This window comes from Petromyzon marinus, chromosome 43 (assembly GCF_048934315.1).
Source record: "Petromyzon marinus isolate PM22_M1 ecotype Great Lakes invasive population chromosome 43, UKy_Petmar_22M1.pri1.0, whole genome shotgun sequence".
In the NCBI taxonomy this organism is placed as follows: domain Eukaryota; kingdom Metazoa; phylum Chordata; class Hyperoartia; order Petromyzontiformes; family Petromyzontidae; genus Petromyzon; species Petromyzon marinus.
This window is the reverse complement of record NC_133709.1, coordinates 6,405,787-6,425,644: the sequence shown is the minus strand read 5'-3', so window position 1 is coordinate 6,425,644 and position 19,858 is coordinate 6,405,787. Positions and strand designations below refer to the sequence as shown.

The window sequence follows — 19,858 nt, the reverse complement described above, 5'->3', positions numbered from 1 at the left end:
ATCTAAACACGCATGTTGATTCTGTGGAGGGAAAAACCGGAGGATCCAGAAAAAAATCCATGTGACCACGTGGAGAGAGAGACATGCAAACTCTAAATATACAGGCTTGAGGGATGGGATCGGACCCACGACCTCCTGCATACCAGGCAAGGCGGTTAACATAACATTATTTGTTAACTGAGATTTTGCAGGTAGATAGGGGCCAAGCCATGCAGTTGTTTTATAGGTTAAGAAAGCAACCTCGAATTGTTGTAACTTTCTGACCAGGCCCGAACTGGACGTCTGTGGGAAAAGAGCTTCACAGCTCATCGGATTTCTCCAGGATAAATAACAAAAAAAATCTGATTCTGGATGCGGAAGCTGACCCGTTATCCAGTGCAAGCCGCAGATTTTCTTCAGTCACCACCACCAACAACCACCCTGTATCTGGAGCCCAGTGGGACTTTCAACCCGTCTTGTACCAAACCTGGGTTGTAAAATCAGTTGCTTACGTGGGGGACTCATGGTGACCTCTGCCCTGATTGAGCAATATTATATAGCCGTTGCGCAACACGGGGGTGGTGGGGTGAGAAGGATGTGACGGTGGTGGTCAGCCATATGGAGTTGCTTTTTTTTTCTTTCTTTAAACCACGCACTCGGCATTCACTTGCGCTGCAGACATTTTAAACGGAGGCCACAATTCGGAGGGGGAGCTCGAGTGGAGCGGAACACCAAAGGGTTTCTTCTCATTCGAGGTGAGTTTGCGTTGCGTTACAATACATAAAAAAACACGGTTGGATTTAACTGTGCGAAGGGAAATATTTCCAGCATCATTACTCCTATTATCCGCGCGCGCCTCTTTATTGGGATTATTTCCCCCCTTCCCCTTCGAGTCTTGCCAACAACAAACCACGACCGAGGGTGACAGGCGATTTAAACAAAAAAACCGTAATAAAATAAATTAAAACATTTATGCGCGGCGCTCCGATCAAAGCAAGTTTCCGCCTGTGGCTTTGGTCGTTGCAGTCGCTTTGAAACTCGGAAAGGGTTTGGTGGAGTTTTAAAAAAAAAATTGTGATTTGTTACAATGGATCATCTCGTTATAAGTGAGGTTGTCCGTGTCTATTTTTTTTACACGACAGATTTTCGTTTGGTGCGTGACAGCAGAAACAGCAGCAGCAGCAGCAAAAGACAAACGCGTCAATATTGCAGAGGGCGAAGAAAGGAAATTTCCGCGCACCGAACAAACGAGGTTCATTGTGAAGAAAACAGCGCAAATTTTAATGAAGATTTAACAACAAAAAAACCACATTGCTAATATTGCTATATATGATGATGATGATGAAGCGAACCCTTCACCACCCCACCAGACGCGAATACGTGTACAGACACCGCACACACACACACAGGTGAAGACGCACAGAGATAGAGAGAGATCTCGACTACGCAGATGAAGAACGATGAGAAACGGGTCGCGGTCTGAGCGCGGCTGTGTTTCACTCCAGCGCTGTCCTCGAGACAGCCTGATCCCTTCACCTGATGAAGGCCGCTTGTGTTGTGGCCGAAACGTCGTGATTTTTGTTGTTTTACTTTTTTTACCTACGTGACTTTACCGAATAGATCCAAAGAGTATGGATCCTTGCAGTCACGAAAGATTTAAATCTAGAATAGATGAGAAACATCCCCAGGGCAAGATAATCGCAGCGCGTTTGTAATGACCAGCATAGTTAAGGCACGCCTATTGAAATTCACAGCGCGCATAAGGGGCCGTCCATAAATGACGTCACGCACCTAGGGGGGGTGTCAGACATTTGTGACGATGTGTGACGACGGGGGGGGGGGGTGAGAAATGTGACGTCACATCAAAATGCGCAATTTTAAATATAGACAAACACGTTCTACTTAATTAAATAGACTTTTTAATAAATGTTTCTCTTCTTTGGTTCTTTCGGTAAAGTCACGTAGAAGGGAAACAATAAAATAATAAAAATATTAAACAAAAAACTGAGACACTGAGACAGCTGAGTGGTTGTAGTGGTGTTTTATATTTTTATTATTTTATTGTTTCCCTTCTACGTGACTTTACTGAAAGAACCAAGAATATGAATCCCTGCAGTCACGAAATCTTTTGTGCGTACTCACACCTGTCAACCCTTTATCAGTGCCTATCTTATTACAGACAAATTCAGACCTTATTGGTCACCCCGTGCATTTATAAATCTCAACGTTCATCCTACAAAGTCCCATCACAAGGGAGAGAAACGCAATCACATAGACAACATTTTTTTGTTGCCCGTATTGAAACGGCTGCACGCCGTATGGACCTGAAAACTCAACATCCCCGTACACGAACAGGGGGTGGAAACCGCGTGGGTTGACACGGTGTATGCACGGATGCGCACAGCACAGACACGACGGAGACACAAACATCAGAGACGCACAGCACAGACACGACGGAGACACAAGAGATACACTGAGAAGGAGAGGCCGTGGCCTGGAGGCACCCAAGGCAACGCTGTGTTTGTCTGGTTTTTTTCTTCCCAACAGGTTTCTTTCTCGATCTTCACAATGGCTCATCTGTCCTGCCCGTGGGACATGTCTCCCCTCACCCTGGTCCTGATGGTGGCTGCGTTCATTCTGTCTGTAATGTAAGTGCTCGGCCTCGGCTACCCTTTGCTTAACCCAGTTAGCTTATGTAGTGCGCATCTTTGAAGTCTTTATTGCTACGGTGAATGTTCCTGCACAGCGATATAAACGCTACCGGCCCTCGGCTAGTGTCAAATGGTCCGTCAAACCACAAGCCTGCTGATAGAGTGTACACTTTGTCAGCTGATAGAAACGTTTCTCAAAAAACGCACGCTATCTTGAATGTTAATTCTATAATTTCACGTTGTGTTTGGAGATTGTGTAATGCAAACTTTTTTTGATAGCACATTTGAGTTACACTCTATAAATATATATTTTAAAGGCCAAGTGTTGTATTTAGCGAGTTATCTCCGATTAGCACGGTTGGCTACGTACGGCGCGAAAGAATTTCAACATGCATACAAAAGTATCCAAGGCAACTCGATTTAATATTTATGCACTATAAGGAACTGATATGCATTTTTTTATTTTCCACAATACACTGCTGAATAGCCACATAACCTTCACTTGACTGGAACTATATTCTTGGTTCTTTCGGTAAAGTCATACTGATGACAATACTATATTCTATCATATAATATATTATTTTATTGTTTCCCTTCTACGTGACTTTACCGAAAGAACCAAGAATATGAATCCCTGCAGTCACGAAAGCTTTAAATCAAAATTTGACTGGAACTCTTGGATCAATAATGCACACTCCTGTATTTCATAATTAGACTCCAAAATAAATGTATCTTTCAGCTACCTGCTATGGCCGTACAGAATCTTCAAAAAGATGGGCGTTCCTGGGCCAACACCTCTGCCGTTATTCGGAACCTTCCTCCACTACAGCAAGGTAGGTTTTCCCTTGTATGCGAGGGAATTAGATTTAGTTAAGACGACGCGAAAGCCCACAGATACTCTTTTTATTTACACGCTTTTAAGAGTGTGCTCCTAATCTCAGCTCGTTACCTGTATAAAAGACATCTGGGAGCCAGAAATCTTTCTGGTTGAGAGGGGGTCAAATACTTATTTCCCTCATTAAAATACAAATCAATTTATAGCATTTTTGACATGCGTTTTTCTGGATTTTTGTTGTTGTTGTTATTCTGTCTCTCACTGTCTAAATAAACCTACCATTTTAATGATAGACTGATCATTTCTTTGTCAGTGGGCAAACGTACAAAATCAGCAGGGGATCAAATACTTTTTTCCCTCACTGTAACTTATCAAAAATACTACCGAGTATAAAAATAAGGAATACATATAAGGATCTAGAATAATAGGCTATAATTGAAACTTCAATCGAATACAAATAAAGATATACACTGAAGTGAGGTACAGCTGAAAAATACATTCATATTTATAATTAATAGATGAAACTGATTATCCAAATTGTAAAATAGATGCAGCATTGTTCCATGTCAATTAGATGAGGCTGCTCACAGCAATCAATTCCTGTAGGCCTAAGTTTTTCCTTTGAAACAACTTCATTTTGCTGTCAATCCATCTGAAGGATTGTTTCAGGAATAGCAATGTCAAAAGTTCTTCAGATATAAGGATGGAATGGGACTGGCGTCATAGCTTGTTTCTACTCGTGACAAGGCCGATGCCGATATTTTGATATTTACACTTTTTAATCATCGGCCATGTGAGAAGAAGGCCTCCACAAGCTCTGGTCATCTCTCACAATCCTACAGTTGTGTTCTTTGGTCTAGTATCAGAGCATATTTATTTGCATGTTTTACCACAGATATGTGGTTAATGCAGACTTGATGCCTTTTAACAGGTGTCGATTTGGTATTTTAACACCACTATTATTTCCAGAAAGGGTAAAGTATTTTTGTTAACATCTTCATTCTATATTCTTGGTTCTTTCGGTAAAGTCACTTAGAAGGGAAACAGTAAAATAATAAAAAATAAAAATATAAAACAATAAAATTCTCACGACGTTTCGACTGCAACACAAGCAATCATCATCAGGTGTGAAAACCACAGCAAGAACATTTTCACACCTGATGATGATTGCTTGTGTTGCAGTCGAAACGTCATGAGAATTTTATTGTTTTATATTTTTATTATTTTATTGTTTCCCTTCTACGTGACTTTACCGAAAGAACCAAGAATATGAATCCCTGCAGTCACGAAAGCTTTAAATCAAAATCTTAATTCTAGCTAAAAAAGTCCCGTAAAAATTCCCCACCTCCAACTCCCCAGTTGAAATCCACCTCAAATGCATTTCCTCAATCTTGATTTGAAGTTGTCGTGACTGCAGGGATCCATACTCTTTGGTTCTTTCGGTAAAGTCACGTGGGTAGAAATTAAAATAAATTAAATCACGACGTTTCGGGCGAAACGCAAGCGTCCGTCATCAGGTGGGACAACCACAGCAATTGTTTCTTGCTGCGCCCGAAACGTCGTGATTTAATTTATTTTATTTTATACCGTCGTGACTTTACCGAAAGAACCAAAGAGTTTGCATTTCCTCACTTGGATGCCACTCATTATTCTTGGGCATCGTTCATTCTCCCAGGGCGACGTGTTCTGTCCAAGCCAATTTACCGTTCTTAACGGTACGAATGATGTCTTTATCCTGAATGTGTTCCTTAATCCGCGTGCGTCTCTTTTAGTCTCCCAATGTCAATTCACACATGCGGCTCTCCATGCTTCTTTGTGCACTTTTCATCTTTTGTTTAATTGCTTCTGAACCACGTCATTGTAGGTAGCAAGGCCATAGCCATGGAGTCAATATTGGGGGGGACCAAATCTTCCTAAAATATAAAAAAATTCACTAAACACATAGGATGGACTTTTAAATTATTTTTTTACAATAATGTCTAATAGTGTATTGTATTACAATGCTCTGTTTTTTTTCTTTTTTTACCTTCTCTTGTTTCATTGTATGTAATGGCAGAGATTAGGGATTAATAAAGCACAACCATAACCACAATCATATAAACAGAAATCTATTTTATAGCAATATATTGGGGGGGGACATTTTGAGCATATTTTAAAATTGGGGGGGGGGGGATGTCCCCCCCCCTCAAATATATATCTATTATAATTACTGCCTTGGTAGGTAGTACGCACTGAGTAAAAACTTTCTTATTTAGGCACATTGGTGTGTTGCTTCCGAGCTTTTCCCCCCCCAAGGCACACCAACGCCACTCTCGGTCACCTCTTTAGTTTATAACAGTAATTTTGGTTCAATTTAGCTGTCCTAGGTGAGGTGTACACATTCTGCAGTATTTTCCTGTTATCTCCCTCCAGCAAATATCTCCCGTCTGTTCAGCAAACTTGTACGCGACTATTGTTGGGCGCACTGTACCTATCCTGAGACCTACTTTGCAGGTCACACTGAGATTACCCAAAGGAAGCAGAGTACACAAATTATATGTCACGAGGAGAATCTGACAAGATGACACACTTTCAACGAAGTTATAATCAGAGAGACGGAAGGAATTTCATGAAAACTAGATTGGAAAAAAAACCTAAAGGGAGAAATATTAATGTAGAAAAAAATAAAGATTTCAGATTTGCCAATAGTCACATTGATAACGTAGTTATGATAAAATGAATGAGCCTGGATGTCTGCTCATATATGCACTTGCGTGTTGTGCATAAGCCCGCTGAAAAACTTGTTAAAATGAATGAACAATTCTGTCGCTTCTATCTTACGCAGGGCTTCCGAGCATTTGACGAAGAAAGTTTTCAAAGATACGGGAGAGTCTGGGGGTGAGTTCGTCTTGCTCGTCATCCCATTGTGTTGCTTGTTCAATTTCCACCAATTTATTTTTGTTTGCTTATCCATTTACCCATATGGTTCATTACATTAATAAAACCGGGGTTAATCAACACCTGCTTTGCAGATAAAAAGTAGTTTTTGTAACGGTTAAAATTCACCATTACATCCACAATTGAGCGGCTATTTTTTTTGATGCGTTATGGTTTAGAGCAGTGGTGGGCAACCTGTGGAACGTGGGCCGCGTGCGTGCCATAGGGCCCCTCACGGTGTCCCATTCTGAGTGTATGCAGGGCCCTATTATCCAAGAGGCCACAGTAGGCACTGTGCCTAGGGCCCGCGAAAACTGAAGGGCCAACGAAGAAAATGTTGACGATGTTTTTTGTTTGTATGATAAAAAAAAATGTCACCAGGATATCTTCTTGAATAAATGAATATATTTATTCAGCAAGGATGGGCACAGTGTTTATACAAAGAGGCAGAGTCATGTCAATCGTTTTATTTTCGCAAGGTGAGAGAAATTAACACCGGAAATGAACTTTTCGAGATTTTTTGTGTGCAAAATTAGCAATAAATCCTCAAATTGTGTTTTTCGCACAATCTCATTCTCAATAGAGAGTACGGTAGTGCAAGGGAAGACATGCATTTCCTATGATTGATCGGATACAGTTTAAAAAAAAAATGAGATTTAACGAGTGAAAGCAGCGCTTAGCGACATGACCAGTACCAACTGTAGACAGTTATCACTGAAGGCCTACGAAATAGAAGTGCCTTGGGCCTACAAGAAACTTAATCCTGCCCTGAGTGTATGTTGGGTGATGCACAAGTGCGATTTTAAGCTTGCGGGCCACTAGGGTCGTCTAGGTTGCCCGTCTGCTGGTGTAGAGGGTTCCTAAACTGTGGGTCACGACACACTCACTAGTGCTTTGCAAGGTGTATCATGGTGGTGTCGCAGAACAAAAGAGTGACATTATGAATGTTTTTTTTTACTTTTCAATCATAAAATAATGACCCTTACATGTCCTTCTTCTAAGGATAAAGAACAGATAAGAAATGTAACACTAATATAGCATTGGAAAATAATTTGCATAATTATTACACACCACCCAATTTTATGAGTGTATTGGAGCCTTAAGTGATTTAAATAAACCCCTAATGTACAGTGAGGTAAAAAAGTATTTGATCCCCTGCTGATTTTGTACGTTTGCCCACTGACAAAGAAATTATCAGTCTATAATTTTAATGGTAGGTTTATTTGAACAGTGAGAGACAGAATAACAACAACAAAATCCAGAAAAATGCATGTCAAAAATGTTATAAATTGATTTGCATTTTAATTAGGGAAATAAGTATTTGACCCCCTCTCAATCAGAAAGATTTCTGGCTCCCAGGTGTCTTTTATACAGGTAACGAGCTGAGATTAGGAGCACACTCTTAAAGGGAGTGCTCCTAATCTCAGCTGTTAACTGTATAAAAGACACCTGTCCACAGAAGCAATCAATCAATCAGATTCCAAACTTTCCACCATGGCCAAGACCAACAAGCTCTCCAAGGATGTCAGGGACAAGATTGTAGACCTACACAAGGCTGGAATGGGCTACAAGACCATTGCCAAGCAGCTTGGTGAGAAGGTGACAACAGTTGTTGCGATTATTCGAAAATGGAACACAAAATAACTGTCAATCTCCCTCGGCCTGGGGCTCCATGCAAGATCTCACTTCGTGGAGTTGCAATGATCATGAGAACGGTGAGGAATCAGCCCAGAACTACACGGGAGGATCTTGTCAATGATCTCAAGGCAGCTGGGACTATAGTCACCAAGAAAACAATTGGTAACACACTACGCCGTGAAGGACTGAAATCCTGCAGCGCCCGCAAGGTCCCCCTGCTCAAGAAAGCACATATACATGCCCGTCTGAGGTTTGCCAATGAACATCTGAATGATTCAGAGGACAACTGGGTGAAAGTGTTGTGGTCAGATGAGACCAAAATGGAGCTCTTTGGAATCAACTCAACTCGCCGCGTTTGGAGGAGGAGGAATGCTGCCTATGACCCCAAGTTCACCATCCCCACCGTCAAACATGGAGGTGGAAACATGCTTTGGGGGTGTTTTTCTGCTAAGGGGACAGGACAACTTCACCGCATCAAATGGACGATGGACGGGGCCATGTACCGTCAAATCTTGGGTGAGAACCTCCTTCCCTCAGCCAGGGCATTGAAAATGGGTCGTGGATGGGTATTCCAGCATGACAATGACCCAAAACACACAGCCAAGGCAACAAAGGAGTGGCTCAAGAAGAAGCACATTAAGGTCCAGGAGTGGCCTAGCCAGTCTCCAGACCTTAATCCAATAGACAATCTGTGGAGGGAGCTGAAGGTTCGAGTTGCCAAACGTCAGCCTCGAAACCTTAATGACTTGGAGAAGATCTGCAAAGAGTGGGACAAAATCCCTCCTGAGATGTGTGCAAACCTGGTGGCCAACTACAAGAAACGTCTGATCTCTGTGACTGCCAACAAGGGTTTTGCCACCAAGTACTAAGTCATGTTTTGCAGAGTGGTCAAATACTTATTTCCCTCATTAAAATGCAAATAAATTTATAATATTTTTGACATATGCTTTTCTGGATTTTTTTGTTGTTATTCTCTCTCTCACTGTTCAAATAAACCTACCATTAAAATTATAGACTGATCATTTCTTTGTCAGTGGGCAAAAGTACAAAATCAGCAGGGAATCAAATACTTTTTTCCCTCACTGTATTGTGTGAAGCAGTTTTTTAATCAGTAAACTTGACAAAAGTGCACAAAAAATAGGCCGATTCTGTACTCATTATGCTACAGTCCTTTTTAAGGAGTTTTCCATGCCTGGTTTTGAATCCGATCTTAATTGTCTGTATCAAAATCACTGTAAATAAATAAACATAATTGCGCGTCTGAAACTGCATCAATCTCAGATTCAGCATAGCTTCCATACACAACATGCCAACAATTGGAACAATGGAATACCCTTCTCTGTACATCTACAGGATTTACGATGGCCGGTTGCCCGTGCTCATGGTGGCCGACACAAACATGCTGAAACAAATCCTCGTGAAGGATTGCCTGGAGTTCTTCACCAACCACCGGGTAAAACGGTGCAAACAGGAGTACAAATTAGCGATGTTGCTGACGTGAGTTTCACGTCACGTACAAATATATACAGTCCAGTACATGGACATTTCATACGGACAGCAGACATTTTACATTGTAAAGGGCTGACACAGAATGTTAGCTGTCCTCCCCCCCCACCTCCGATTAGCACGTTTGGCTACGTACGGTGGGAAAAAGTTCAACTCGGGTGACCGGGTTCGTTGGGCAGTGCGGTAACACACACGAGGTTCGGTGTTTAAGTTCGGTAGTTTAGGTAAAACAAGAGGGAATTTGTTATAAAGTATTTTATGTTTAGGCCTAGCGGTCCCCACGCCGAGCCTTCCTCGGCTAGTTCGCCTGCCGGGATTGTGACGCTTTTCGCGGGCAGCACTGGCAAGGCACGGACCCTTCCCTCCTTGGTGCTCTCTAAAAAAACAAAGATTACTGGGAGTCCTCTAAGTCGGGCTGACGATCACTCAGATCCATGAGATCGTGAAAACGAGGATCGCACACCTGTCAACCCCTTTGTCAGTGCCTCCTACCTTATTACAGACCAATTCAGACCATTATTGGTCACCCCGTGCCCTTTATAAATCACAACCTTCACCCTACAAAGTCCCACCCACAAGGGAGAAACACAAAGATATAGACGCTTTTTTAAGAAAAACTCAATATCCCTGTACAAGAATACGAGTAAACCGTATGGGTTGACAGGTATGGGATCAAATTTGATTTGAAGCTTTCGTGACTGCAGGAATTACTCTTTGGATCTTTCGGTAAAGTCACGTAGAAAGAAAATAAATTAAATAATAATAGAATACGACGTTTCGATTGCAACAAAAGCAACCGTCATCAGGTAAGAATGAATGAGAAAACAAACCCAGTAAATTAAAAAAATATAATGCAATACAACACAGAGAGTCGGCTAACACAACAGTAAACACCCTACCTGATTCATTACGTTCTTCCAAAGATTGCTAAATTTGAGAGAGACAAAACACATACACGGAGACACATAGACAGTCACACAAGCAGAGAGAGCCACATACAGAGACACACAGAGAAACAACGCCTCCGTGTCGAGGCCTTAAATCGAGAGAGGGGGGCAGAGAGAGAGGAGGGGGTAGAGAAATTAGCATGTCAATGAGAGAGTTGTGTGGAATACCCTCCCCGTAGTGGTCGGAGGAGAGACAATGGACTTATAAGAGACAATGGACTTATAAACAAACAAACGTGGCAAAATTTAGAGAGAGAAATAGGAAGTTTGAGAAAACAAATTTAGTAAAATTAGGAAGTGTAATGCAATGCAACACAGAGAGTCGGTTAACACACAGTTAACGCATAGCCTGGTTGATTACGTTCTTCCAAAGATTGCTAAATTAGAAGTTACGTGTGAGTTGTGTGGAAATCCTCCCCATAGAGGTGGTTCATACTTGATGTGAAGCTTTCGTGACTGCAGGAATTACTCTTTGGATCTTTCGGTAAAGTCACGTAGAAATAAAAAAAAATAATATAATACGACGTTTCGATTGCAACACAAGCAACCGTCATCAGGTAAGAATGAATGAGAAAACAAAGCGAGTAAACTTAGAAATATAATGCGATACAACACAGAGAGTCGGCTAACACAACAGTAAACACCCTACCTGATTCATTACGTTCTTCCAAAGATTGCTAAATTTGAGAGAGAGACAAAACACAGACACGGAGACACATGGACAGACACACAAGCAGAGACACGCAGAGAGACACACAGATCGTCTATCTCTAATTCGCAGTTTATTCACAGTCCCACTGCACCCCTGTTCCAAATCAAATGTAATATTACTCATAACACTGAATGCAATTAATGCATCCCTTTCCTTCAGATAAAATGTTGTTCACCGATAACGTATTGCTCTTCGCGCAACAGATACATCTTGATTATTCTGATGTATCTTTTTTTTATAGTTTACTAAATGTGTAATGGCCTTGTTAATGTTATTCGCCATCATATTCACTGAAGTTAAATTATGTATGTAATTACAAATTACAAAAACAAAGTTTTAGGATATGCAGTGCACTTGTCGAACAATGAATGGCATCTTCCAATTCCTGCCTCTTATCATACACGTGTAATAGTTTTTGCGACCAGTATTGTGATTTTATTGTATTTGAATATGTTATAAGGTGCTGTCTTGTTCTTTTATTTGTACATAGAAAATCGGGCTGAATGAACTCTTTGGTGAAGGTTTGTCCACAGTTGACGATGAGCAGTGGAAGCGCATCCGTAACATACTCTCGCCAACCTTCAGTAGTGGCAAAATCAAACAGGTAAAAAAACCGAGCAAAAAAACCCTTCAAATTGTGTGTTTTGTCAAGTTGTATTGGTAGATCCATAACATGTTTTATATCAAATAAAAGACAAATCGCCCCTCCCTTTCTAGATGTACCCACTGATTTTACGCTGCGCTGATGTGCTGGTGAAGAACCTCCATGAAAAATGCCAGTCTGGGAAGTCAGTGGATCTAAAACAGTAAGTGCATGAAGCATTTGGGAAAAACCCACTTTAACACTGCCAGTGATTGACAGAAAAAGAGCTCATCAGAGGGAACGGTGAGTGGAGGCTGGAAACAAGGAAGTGTAAAACACGCAAGTTGATCTTTAAACATCACAAAGGTGTGATCGTAGCAATTAGCTCTCTCCTGGTATCAGGTCTTGCAGGTCATGCAAAATCACCAAACTGCACGCATAGTGCAATATGCTGTACATTACAGTGTTACGCATGTGTGCATATAGATAAAGTGCAATTGTCATTTCCAATTCACTTAAATAGAGAAGCAAGCAATGTTGATCTGAAATAGATCTGTCACTGCACATTAAACATATATTCTTTTCACAGGCCATTGGCCGCACAGCCTTCTGGGAATTCATACTTTTAGCAGCATTAATTTAGTACAAGCAACTATCGACCAGATTCAACATACATTATCTCATAATTGAAGCATTATCAATATAATAGTTGAATTATGTATGTAATTTTGCGTTGAATTATGACCCGCATTCTCAAGTAGTGTTCATTAAAAGGCCCACGGGCCACTGCGGGCCCTGGTGGCCTTTAGTGTGGCCCCTGACAATACACAAATGTGAACACACCCCATCATCGTGCTGTCAAATCCCAATGGTATCAAATGCGTGGCGGCCCTCACGCTGATGATGTCTTATCGGCGAAAGTGGCCCCCCTCTGAAAATTAGTGAAGAACACTGTTCTAAAGATAGGGTCACTGCCTATAAAATCTTGTAAAATGTAAGACCAATTCACATGTCAAGTTTTGTAGATCACTGCATTGAGGGTCGATTTACCCTAACGTCGTGGTATTGATTTCAATTTTGCCTCTTCTAGGACGTTCGGGGCGTACAGCATGGACGTGATTGCAAGCTCGGCGTTCAGTATGGACGTGGACTCTCAGAACAACCCCAACGATCCATTCGTCGTTAACGGGAGAAACATTTTCAAGATCAGCTTATTAAACCCTTTACCTATTATAATTAGTAAGTGCAATAACTTTACCAGTTACAATTTCACGTATATGGTGTTATCTTCACTTAAAATTTATGAATAAAAAAAACTCATTTGCTGCTTCAGTGAACTTACATGTGAAGACCAGATGGCCAAAATGGAGATCTTCCCTTACTATCAGTGACAGTATATATATTAAAAAAACATGTCATTGTATGCATATAACAAGTTTCGCATTTTACATATACATTTAATCAAACGTATGTTGGCAACAAAGTCATTGCCTGTTAATGATCAGGCAGTCGTGGCATTAGGAGGCTTACACGAAATAGGCGATTGTCTGGGTTGAATTATATTTACGTATGTTGAGCAACACCGTTTGTAGCCAACTATACTTATTGGAGGTGCAGAGGAAGGACACGTATGTTGAGCAACACCGTTTGTAGCCAACTATACTGGTTGGAGGTGCAGAGGAAGGACACAAAAAACCAAACACAAAAAGCAGTTCTAATGGAATGAGACTTTAATCTCGATTTACAAGTGCATCCTTCCAATAGCTTCCTAATATCGGAAGAGCGTTCCAGATGCCCGCAGAAGCACACCTGAAAGCGCACGATGCGGTGACCGTCTTTGCTCGATGGTTAGCCGCTGCGAGGCTGACCAGAGTTTGTGTGATGATGGTTCATGCTTCTTGACTGGATCAGCAAGGTATTGTGGTTCATTTGTGGCGAGTACTTTGTGTGTGTGTGTAATGAGTGCGACCTTATAATGTATTCATTCGGCAACCGGAAGCCAATGAAGCTCATTGAGCACCGGACAGAAATGGACCTTGCAGTACCCGTCACGGCACGTGCCAGAGCATTTTGTCCACGCTGCAGCCTGGAAACATTTTTGCAGGACGTGCCGTAGAGTAGCGTGTTGCAATAATCGAGCTTCGTCGATACTGCTAACTTACTAACACCACAATGATCTCTGTTATCACTGCCCGCATTGCCTTAGTTGTGTTTTTGGGGTGGAGGGCTGAGCACAGGTGGTGTTGAAGTATAGTTAAACGCCCCCCCCCACCCCTCCTTTTGTCTCGCAGTAAAATGATAAAGGTTAAATTTTGATTTAAAGCTTTCGTGACTGCAGTAATTCATATACTTAGTTCTTTCGGTAAAGTCACGTTGAAGGGAAACAACAAAATAATAAAATATATATAAAACAATAAAAATTCCCACGACGTTTCGACCGCAACACAAACGGTCGTCTTCAGGTGTGTTGGTTTGCATACATTTATTTTTCAACGGTGTATTTATTTATTTATAAAAAACGTTTGCGCCACGCGCAGCGATTTGGCAGTTTATTTAGAAGGACTAGTCCATCTATGTTCTGAAAAGAGGAGGGGGGAGACGAAATTTTTTTTTTGTATGCTGTCTGAAAGCCACTGTAAGCGTGAACAATCAATTAAGACCCGAAATGGTTTATCAAATCTTTCCAATGATTGCTAAGATAGAATCCATCTTCTCGGTTGAAATTGTCTCTGTGCTTGTATATGTGGATAGCCTCATGAACGAATCTCTCATGGTAGCCAGATGGCTTACAAAGAACCTCTGTCTTGGAAAAGTCAATGGCATGTGAGCCTACTGAATTACAACAATGATCTGCCACGGCCGAGGTGTTGGTCCTACCGTGTTTAAGGTCTGCTTTGTGTTCACCTGAAGACGACCGTTTGTGTTATGGTCGAAACGTCGTGAGAATTTTTTTATTGTTTTATATATATTTTATTATTTTGTTGTTTCCCTTCAACGTGACTTTACCGAAAGAACTAAGAAAATGATAAAGGTTATTAATATTAATATTTTTAATGTACAACGATTTTCTCTTTCAGCACTCTTCCCAGTTTTTGTCCCACTTTTTGAATACATGGGATTATCTTTGTTTCCGAAAAAGATCTGCATTTTTTTCAAGAACATCGTTCAGCAGATGAAAAGACAACGTCAAAGGGGACTTCACGACATGGTGAGTCCAAATTTCGACTTAAAAGCTTCCGTGACTGCAAGGATTCATCTTCTTTGGTTTATTTCGGCAAGGTCACGTAGGATGAGAATAAAATAATAAAGTAACACAGTAATATTCTCGCGACGTTTCGGCCGCAACGCAAGCGGCCGTCTTCAGGTGAAAAGTACAGACCTGTCGGGACGACAGAGCTTCAGTGAACGATGTGGTGAGTCCAATTCAAAACTGATATTTCAATGAACTATTCAACGTTAGTTAACGTTTAGATTCCAATAAGAGTTATTGTCACTAAAAAAATATGTGTATATTTTAGTGCAGTGACATGTAATACAGTAATGTATTGCAGAGACTGAAGGCACTGGTGTTGTGTTTTATGTCGAGAGAATGTAAACATCTAACATTTCATAAAATTGCGACTTCTTTTTTTAAAGGGACGAGTAGACTTTCTCCAATTGATGGTAGATGCTCAACTTTCTGAAACCGTGCAAAATGGAGCTAATCCTCATTCAGAAAAGTGTAAGTATTTTTTATGTCACATTTGATGGAATAATCAAATTTACACCTTGATCTGAAATGTACACACATGCTGTCTGTACGGTATATCAGAATCTTAATTTATCCTGGAGAAATCCGATAAGCTATGAAGCTCTGTTTCATAGGGTGTCCAGTGCAATATATTGTGTGCAGTGCAATACATTTAGCTGATGATAAGTAAATGATCAAATAATTGATAATTATATATTTTTAAATATCACTATATTCTCAAAATCAAACACTATCGTGCATGTTTGTGATCAAATATTTAAAAGACTGTCCCGAATGAGTATTTTGAGAAAGCCGATGTTTTTTTTTACAATTAACTCCATTGAAGTTGTCATAAATTGAGGTCACCAAAGCAAACCTAATTGCGAGTACAGTACATAACTATATTTACACATTACTGTTTGCAGTTGTATGGCTAAATCACACAGAATGCACCCAACCTTATCAGATGTAACAAAAAAGACTAATAAGACTTGAGCCGGTTTCATCCCTAGATGGGTGGCCACCACACCCAAACAGGGCATAGTAGAGCTTGTGGAGCTATAGCAAGCAAATATCTGGAATTATTAAAGTTCAGTGCTCACCACCAAATGTGTGCGCACATTACTAGGACAGCAGGAATTGAACACATTGTATGATATGAGAATCGATGTATATTACATTTCAAGGTATATTCGAAACTAATATTCCCTCTCCATTTTATTTCACAGATCTGACTGACAGTGAACTGGAGGCACAGGCGATCTTGTTCCTACTGGCTGGTTTTGAGACCACAAGCACAGCCATCACCTTTGTGGCCTACTGCCTTGCTTGTAACCCTGATGTCCAGACTAAAGTTCAGCAAGAGATTGATGAATTTCTTCCGGATGACGTAAGATTTACATTTTTTACTTCAATGTAAATTTCACAGTAACGGTGTGACACGCGCTCATTACACGCAAAGTGCTTGCCACAAATGAACCACCACAACACCTTGCTGATCTCGTCAAGGGGCATAAACCATCACACAAACTCCAGTCAGTCTCGCAGCGGCTAGCCATCGAACACAGATGGTAACTTCATGGTGCACTTTGATATGTGCTTCTGTGGCCATCTGGAACGCTCTTGCGATATTAGGAAGCCACCGGACTTATGTATTTTAAAATCTCAATTGAAATCTATATTTTTATTACTGCTTTTTGTGTTTAGTTTGTTGTCGTTCCCCCGCACCTTCGATTAGCACGGTTGGCTACGTACGGTGCAAAAGAGGTTCAACATACATAGTGCAATAAGTTTTAACCAAATGAGCTTGTATTTCAAAGTCTGATAAGTGTAATGTATACTACAGAATAGTCTAGAATGTCCTTAGAATAAAACGTGTAATTAATTTTTGTTCCTTTGTTTATATATATTCCCATTCCACTCGCACGCAGAAAGCTCCAAGTTACGAGATTCTGAATGAAATGGAGTATCTGGACATGGTCGTGAGCGAGACTATGCGGATGTACCCACCGGCCGCGCGTTTAGACCGCGTGTGTAAAAGGACAACGACGGTGGACAACCTGGTCATCCCCAAGGACGTGGTGATCACTGTCTCGACGTGGGTGCTTCACTATGACCCACAGCACTGGGAGGAGCCCAACGAGTTCAGGCCAGAACGGTGAGTGAATCACGTTCCCAAAATTGGGTGCGTTTGGAAACTCGCGCGTATCATATTTCAAAAACACAGATCCATAATGGAGCTTGACAATACAAGGAATCAATTATATTGGGCCATGGCATGGGCACTCGAATCAAAACGAGTTGCTTATTCAAGTTATATAAAGATAATTGTATGTTGTAATTGTTTCATGGACTCCATACAGGATGACATCATGCTTGCCTTGTAATTTTCCCAATCTTGCGCTTAATAGACCTTCCAACTCAGGCTGAACGCGTGAATGAATGAGAGTCGTCCAGATGATCTGCCTGTCCATTGGATAGGGTCACAATAATAATAATAATAACTTTAAAGATCATCCAATAAAAATGTAATAGTGCTAAGCTGTGTTTCAATTTGGGACTTAACGTAGATAAAACTGGGAAAAAAATGGCCAAAACTCGCCAATAAAATCCAGCATATAATAGCAAAGCGTATGATGCAATCACTTCTTTCTGAATGTGCAGACATTATATGCCATCACATTGGCATGGCATGATACGGTGTAATTTTCTGACGTCATGTGTAGCGCGATGCCATCTCATTAATCAGCTCAAATGCTAACATCAGCCATGAGCAATCCACTGCTGGATGAAGGCCCCAAGTTGCCGCCAGCTCGCACACACAATGTAACAATGCACCACGCACCTTCACATGAGCCCGATTCCATCGCTTCATCTCTGCAACGGATCTCAACCGAACCTGCAGTATTAATTTTAATTAGATTTTATTTTAAGTCAGTCTTAGTAAAGTTGACAACAGCCTGTGGAATTTTAGTCAAGTCTTAGGCTGTGGATTTCATTCATTCTCTTCGACCGCTTGACTACGGTTAAAAATGCAGTCACCGTGGTTATTAAGTGTTGGTTTGTCTGAACCCCGCTGTTCATGGATTCCGCGCGTGTGCGCACGACTGCGAATTGTGCAGATTCACCAAGGAGGCCAAGGAGGCGCGTGACCCCTACTGCTACCTGCCCTTCGGTCAAGGCCCCAGGAACTGCATCGGCATGCGCTTTGCCCTGATGTCCGTGAAGATCGCTGTCTGTCGCATCCTGCAGCGCTACTCTTTCCAGATGTGCAGCGAGACCACGGTGCACGATCACACCCCCCCCACCCCACCCACCCACCCCCCTCCTCCGCTCTTTACTGTTCACGTAGAAATGAACTTTTGTGGTGTTAATATTGATTCTGGTATTGCTCCAGGAGACAACTATTATATGGCAATGTTTAAAAACTATCTCCTTGCATTTGTTTCTTTCAGATTCCGCCAAAGCTTGCCAAGGGTTCCATTTTACAAACGGAAAAACCACTTTTGTTGAAAGTTTCAGAAAGAAAGAAGGCTGATTAGAAACCATTCAAGGTCACAAAGCTCCACAGAAACAAAACAAGACTGAGAGAGGATTTGAGACGCATTAACACTGTAGGGCCAATTCTGGATTTGAAGCTTTCGTGACTACAAGGATTTATACTCTTTGTTTTTTTTCGGTAAAGTCACGTAGGTAAAAATAAATAAATGAAAACAACTAAATTAAATCACGACGTTTCGGAGGCAACACAAGCTTTCCGTCTTCAGGTGGAACAGTCACAGCAAAATTAGCTGTATCAAGTGAAGAGCTCTTCCACCTGAAGACGGAAGCTTGTGTTGCCTCCGAAACGTCGTGATTTAATTTAGTTGTTTTCATTTATTCTATTTTACCTACGTGACTTTACCGAAAAAAAACAAAGAGTACTGTAGGGACAATTAGGATCACGACTTTTAAAAAGATGCTACTTAAAATTACTTGTGGATCTTAAAATAATTACTTGACAAATGGTGTTTCATTTTTAAAAATTCTTTTTACATGCCGTAATGTTTACAGTCGAAATACAGTACTATACTTGTTGGATTTATGCAAATAGTACACGTGATTTAACAAAGATGTGAACATTTTAACAAAAATATGATTACACTATTCATGCTGGTGAATATTGTGCAGTACTCATCTTCACTAGGTGTTTTGAGCAAGTGGGTGAAGTTCCACATTGTTATGGTGGTGACCGGTGCCTCTTTAATACAACTATTCCAGATGCCTGTGTGAAAAGAGGGCTAAAGCTTTGCCCAAATCCCGGCCAGCTGGCTCAAAATCTTTAAAATCAACGAAACTGTTGATGTTCCACCAAGTATTGGTCAACAGGCAGTGCTTAATTTTACAGATCTCACGGGGTTTACAGACTGGGTTTATCATAATGAGAATTTAAACGTATGGCCTTATAATTCAGAGTTCACTGCACTGTCTAGGAAGCGATCCAGCTACAATATAATTTGATATATTTTGCATAAGTGAAACATTTTGGGGATCATTTAGGTTGTCGTGTAAAGATTTACGACAATTAATTTTCCCTTGATTTATACAAATGCGTGTTGTAGTTCAATAAATGAGCGAAAACAATAACGTGACATTTTTACGACTTATTTTTTTTAATTGTCACTCGGGCTATGGTTGTCGGTACGTGGCCCTTGATTGCTGGTGGGGATGAGACCAGAAAAAAGATGGAAAAGCCACATTCCAACTGTGTACTGTTCCAGCGAGCACGACTGAATGAACGCCTCACCTTCGCTTAATAACATAGATTTATGATTGAAGTCTAGATAAACGTGCCTTTTGGGGTTCACATGGTGTACCTCCAA

General features: G+C 41.0%; 1 protein-coding gene across 3 annotated transcripts; it reads left to right on the top strand.

The window, feature by feature from the left end:
* Positions 1–547: 547 nt before the first annotated feature.
* Positions 548–19,622, top strand: LOC116951671 (cytochrome P450 3A8-like). Of its 3 annotated transcripts, none has more exons than XM_076073749.1 (15): positions 548–734; positions 1,144–1,231; positions 2,527–2,627; positions 3,370–3,463; positions 6,290–6,342; positions 9,373–9,472; positions 11,675–11,788; positions 11,902–11,990; positions 12,858–13,006; positions 14,845–14,975; positions 15,404–15,488; positions 16,226–16,386; positions 16,928–17,154; positions 18,119–18,281; positions 18,452–19,622. In XM_076073749.1, exons 3-15 carry the CDS (start codon positions 2,548–2,550, stop codon positions 18,536–18,538), a joined length of 1,533 nt encoding a protein of 510 aa, XP_075929864.1. In that variant the 5' UTR covers positions 548–734; positions 1,144–1,231; positions 2,527–2,547; the 3' UTR covers positions 18,539–19,622. The 3 variants fall into 3 exon arrangements, with proteins under 3 accessions (XP_075929864.1, XP_032826369.2, XP_032826368.2); XM_032970478.2 differs by having other exon boundaries at positions 1,122–1,231; XM_032970477.2 differs by lacking the exon at positions 1,144–1,231.
* The last annotated feature ends 236 nt before the right edge of the window (positions 19,623–19,858 follow it).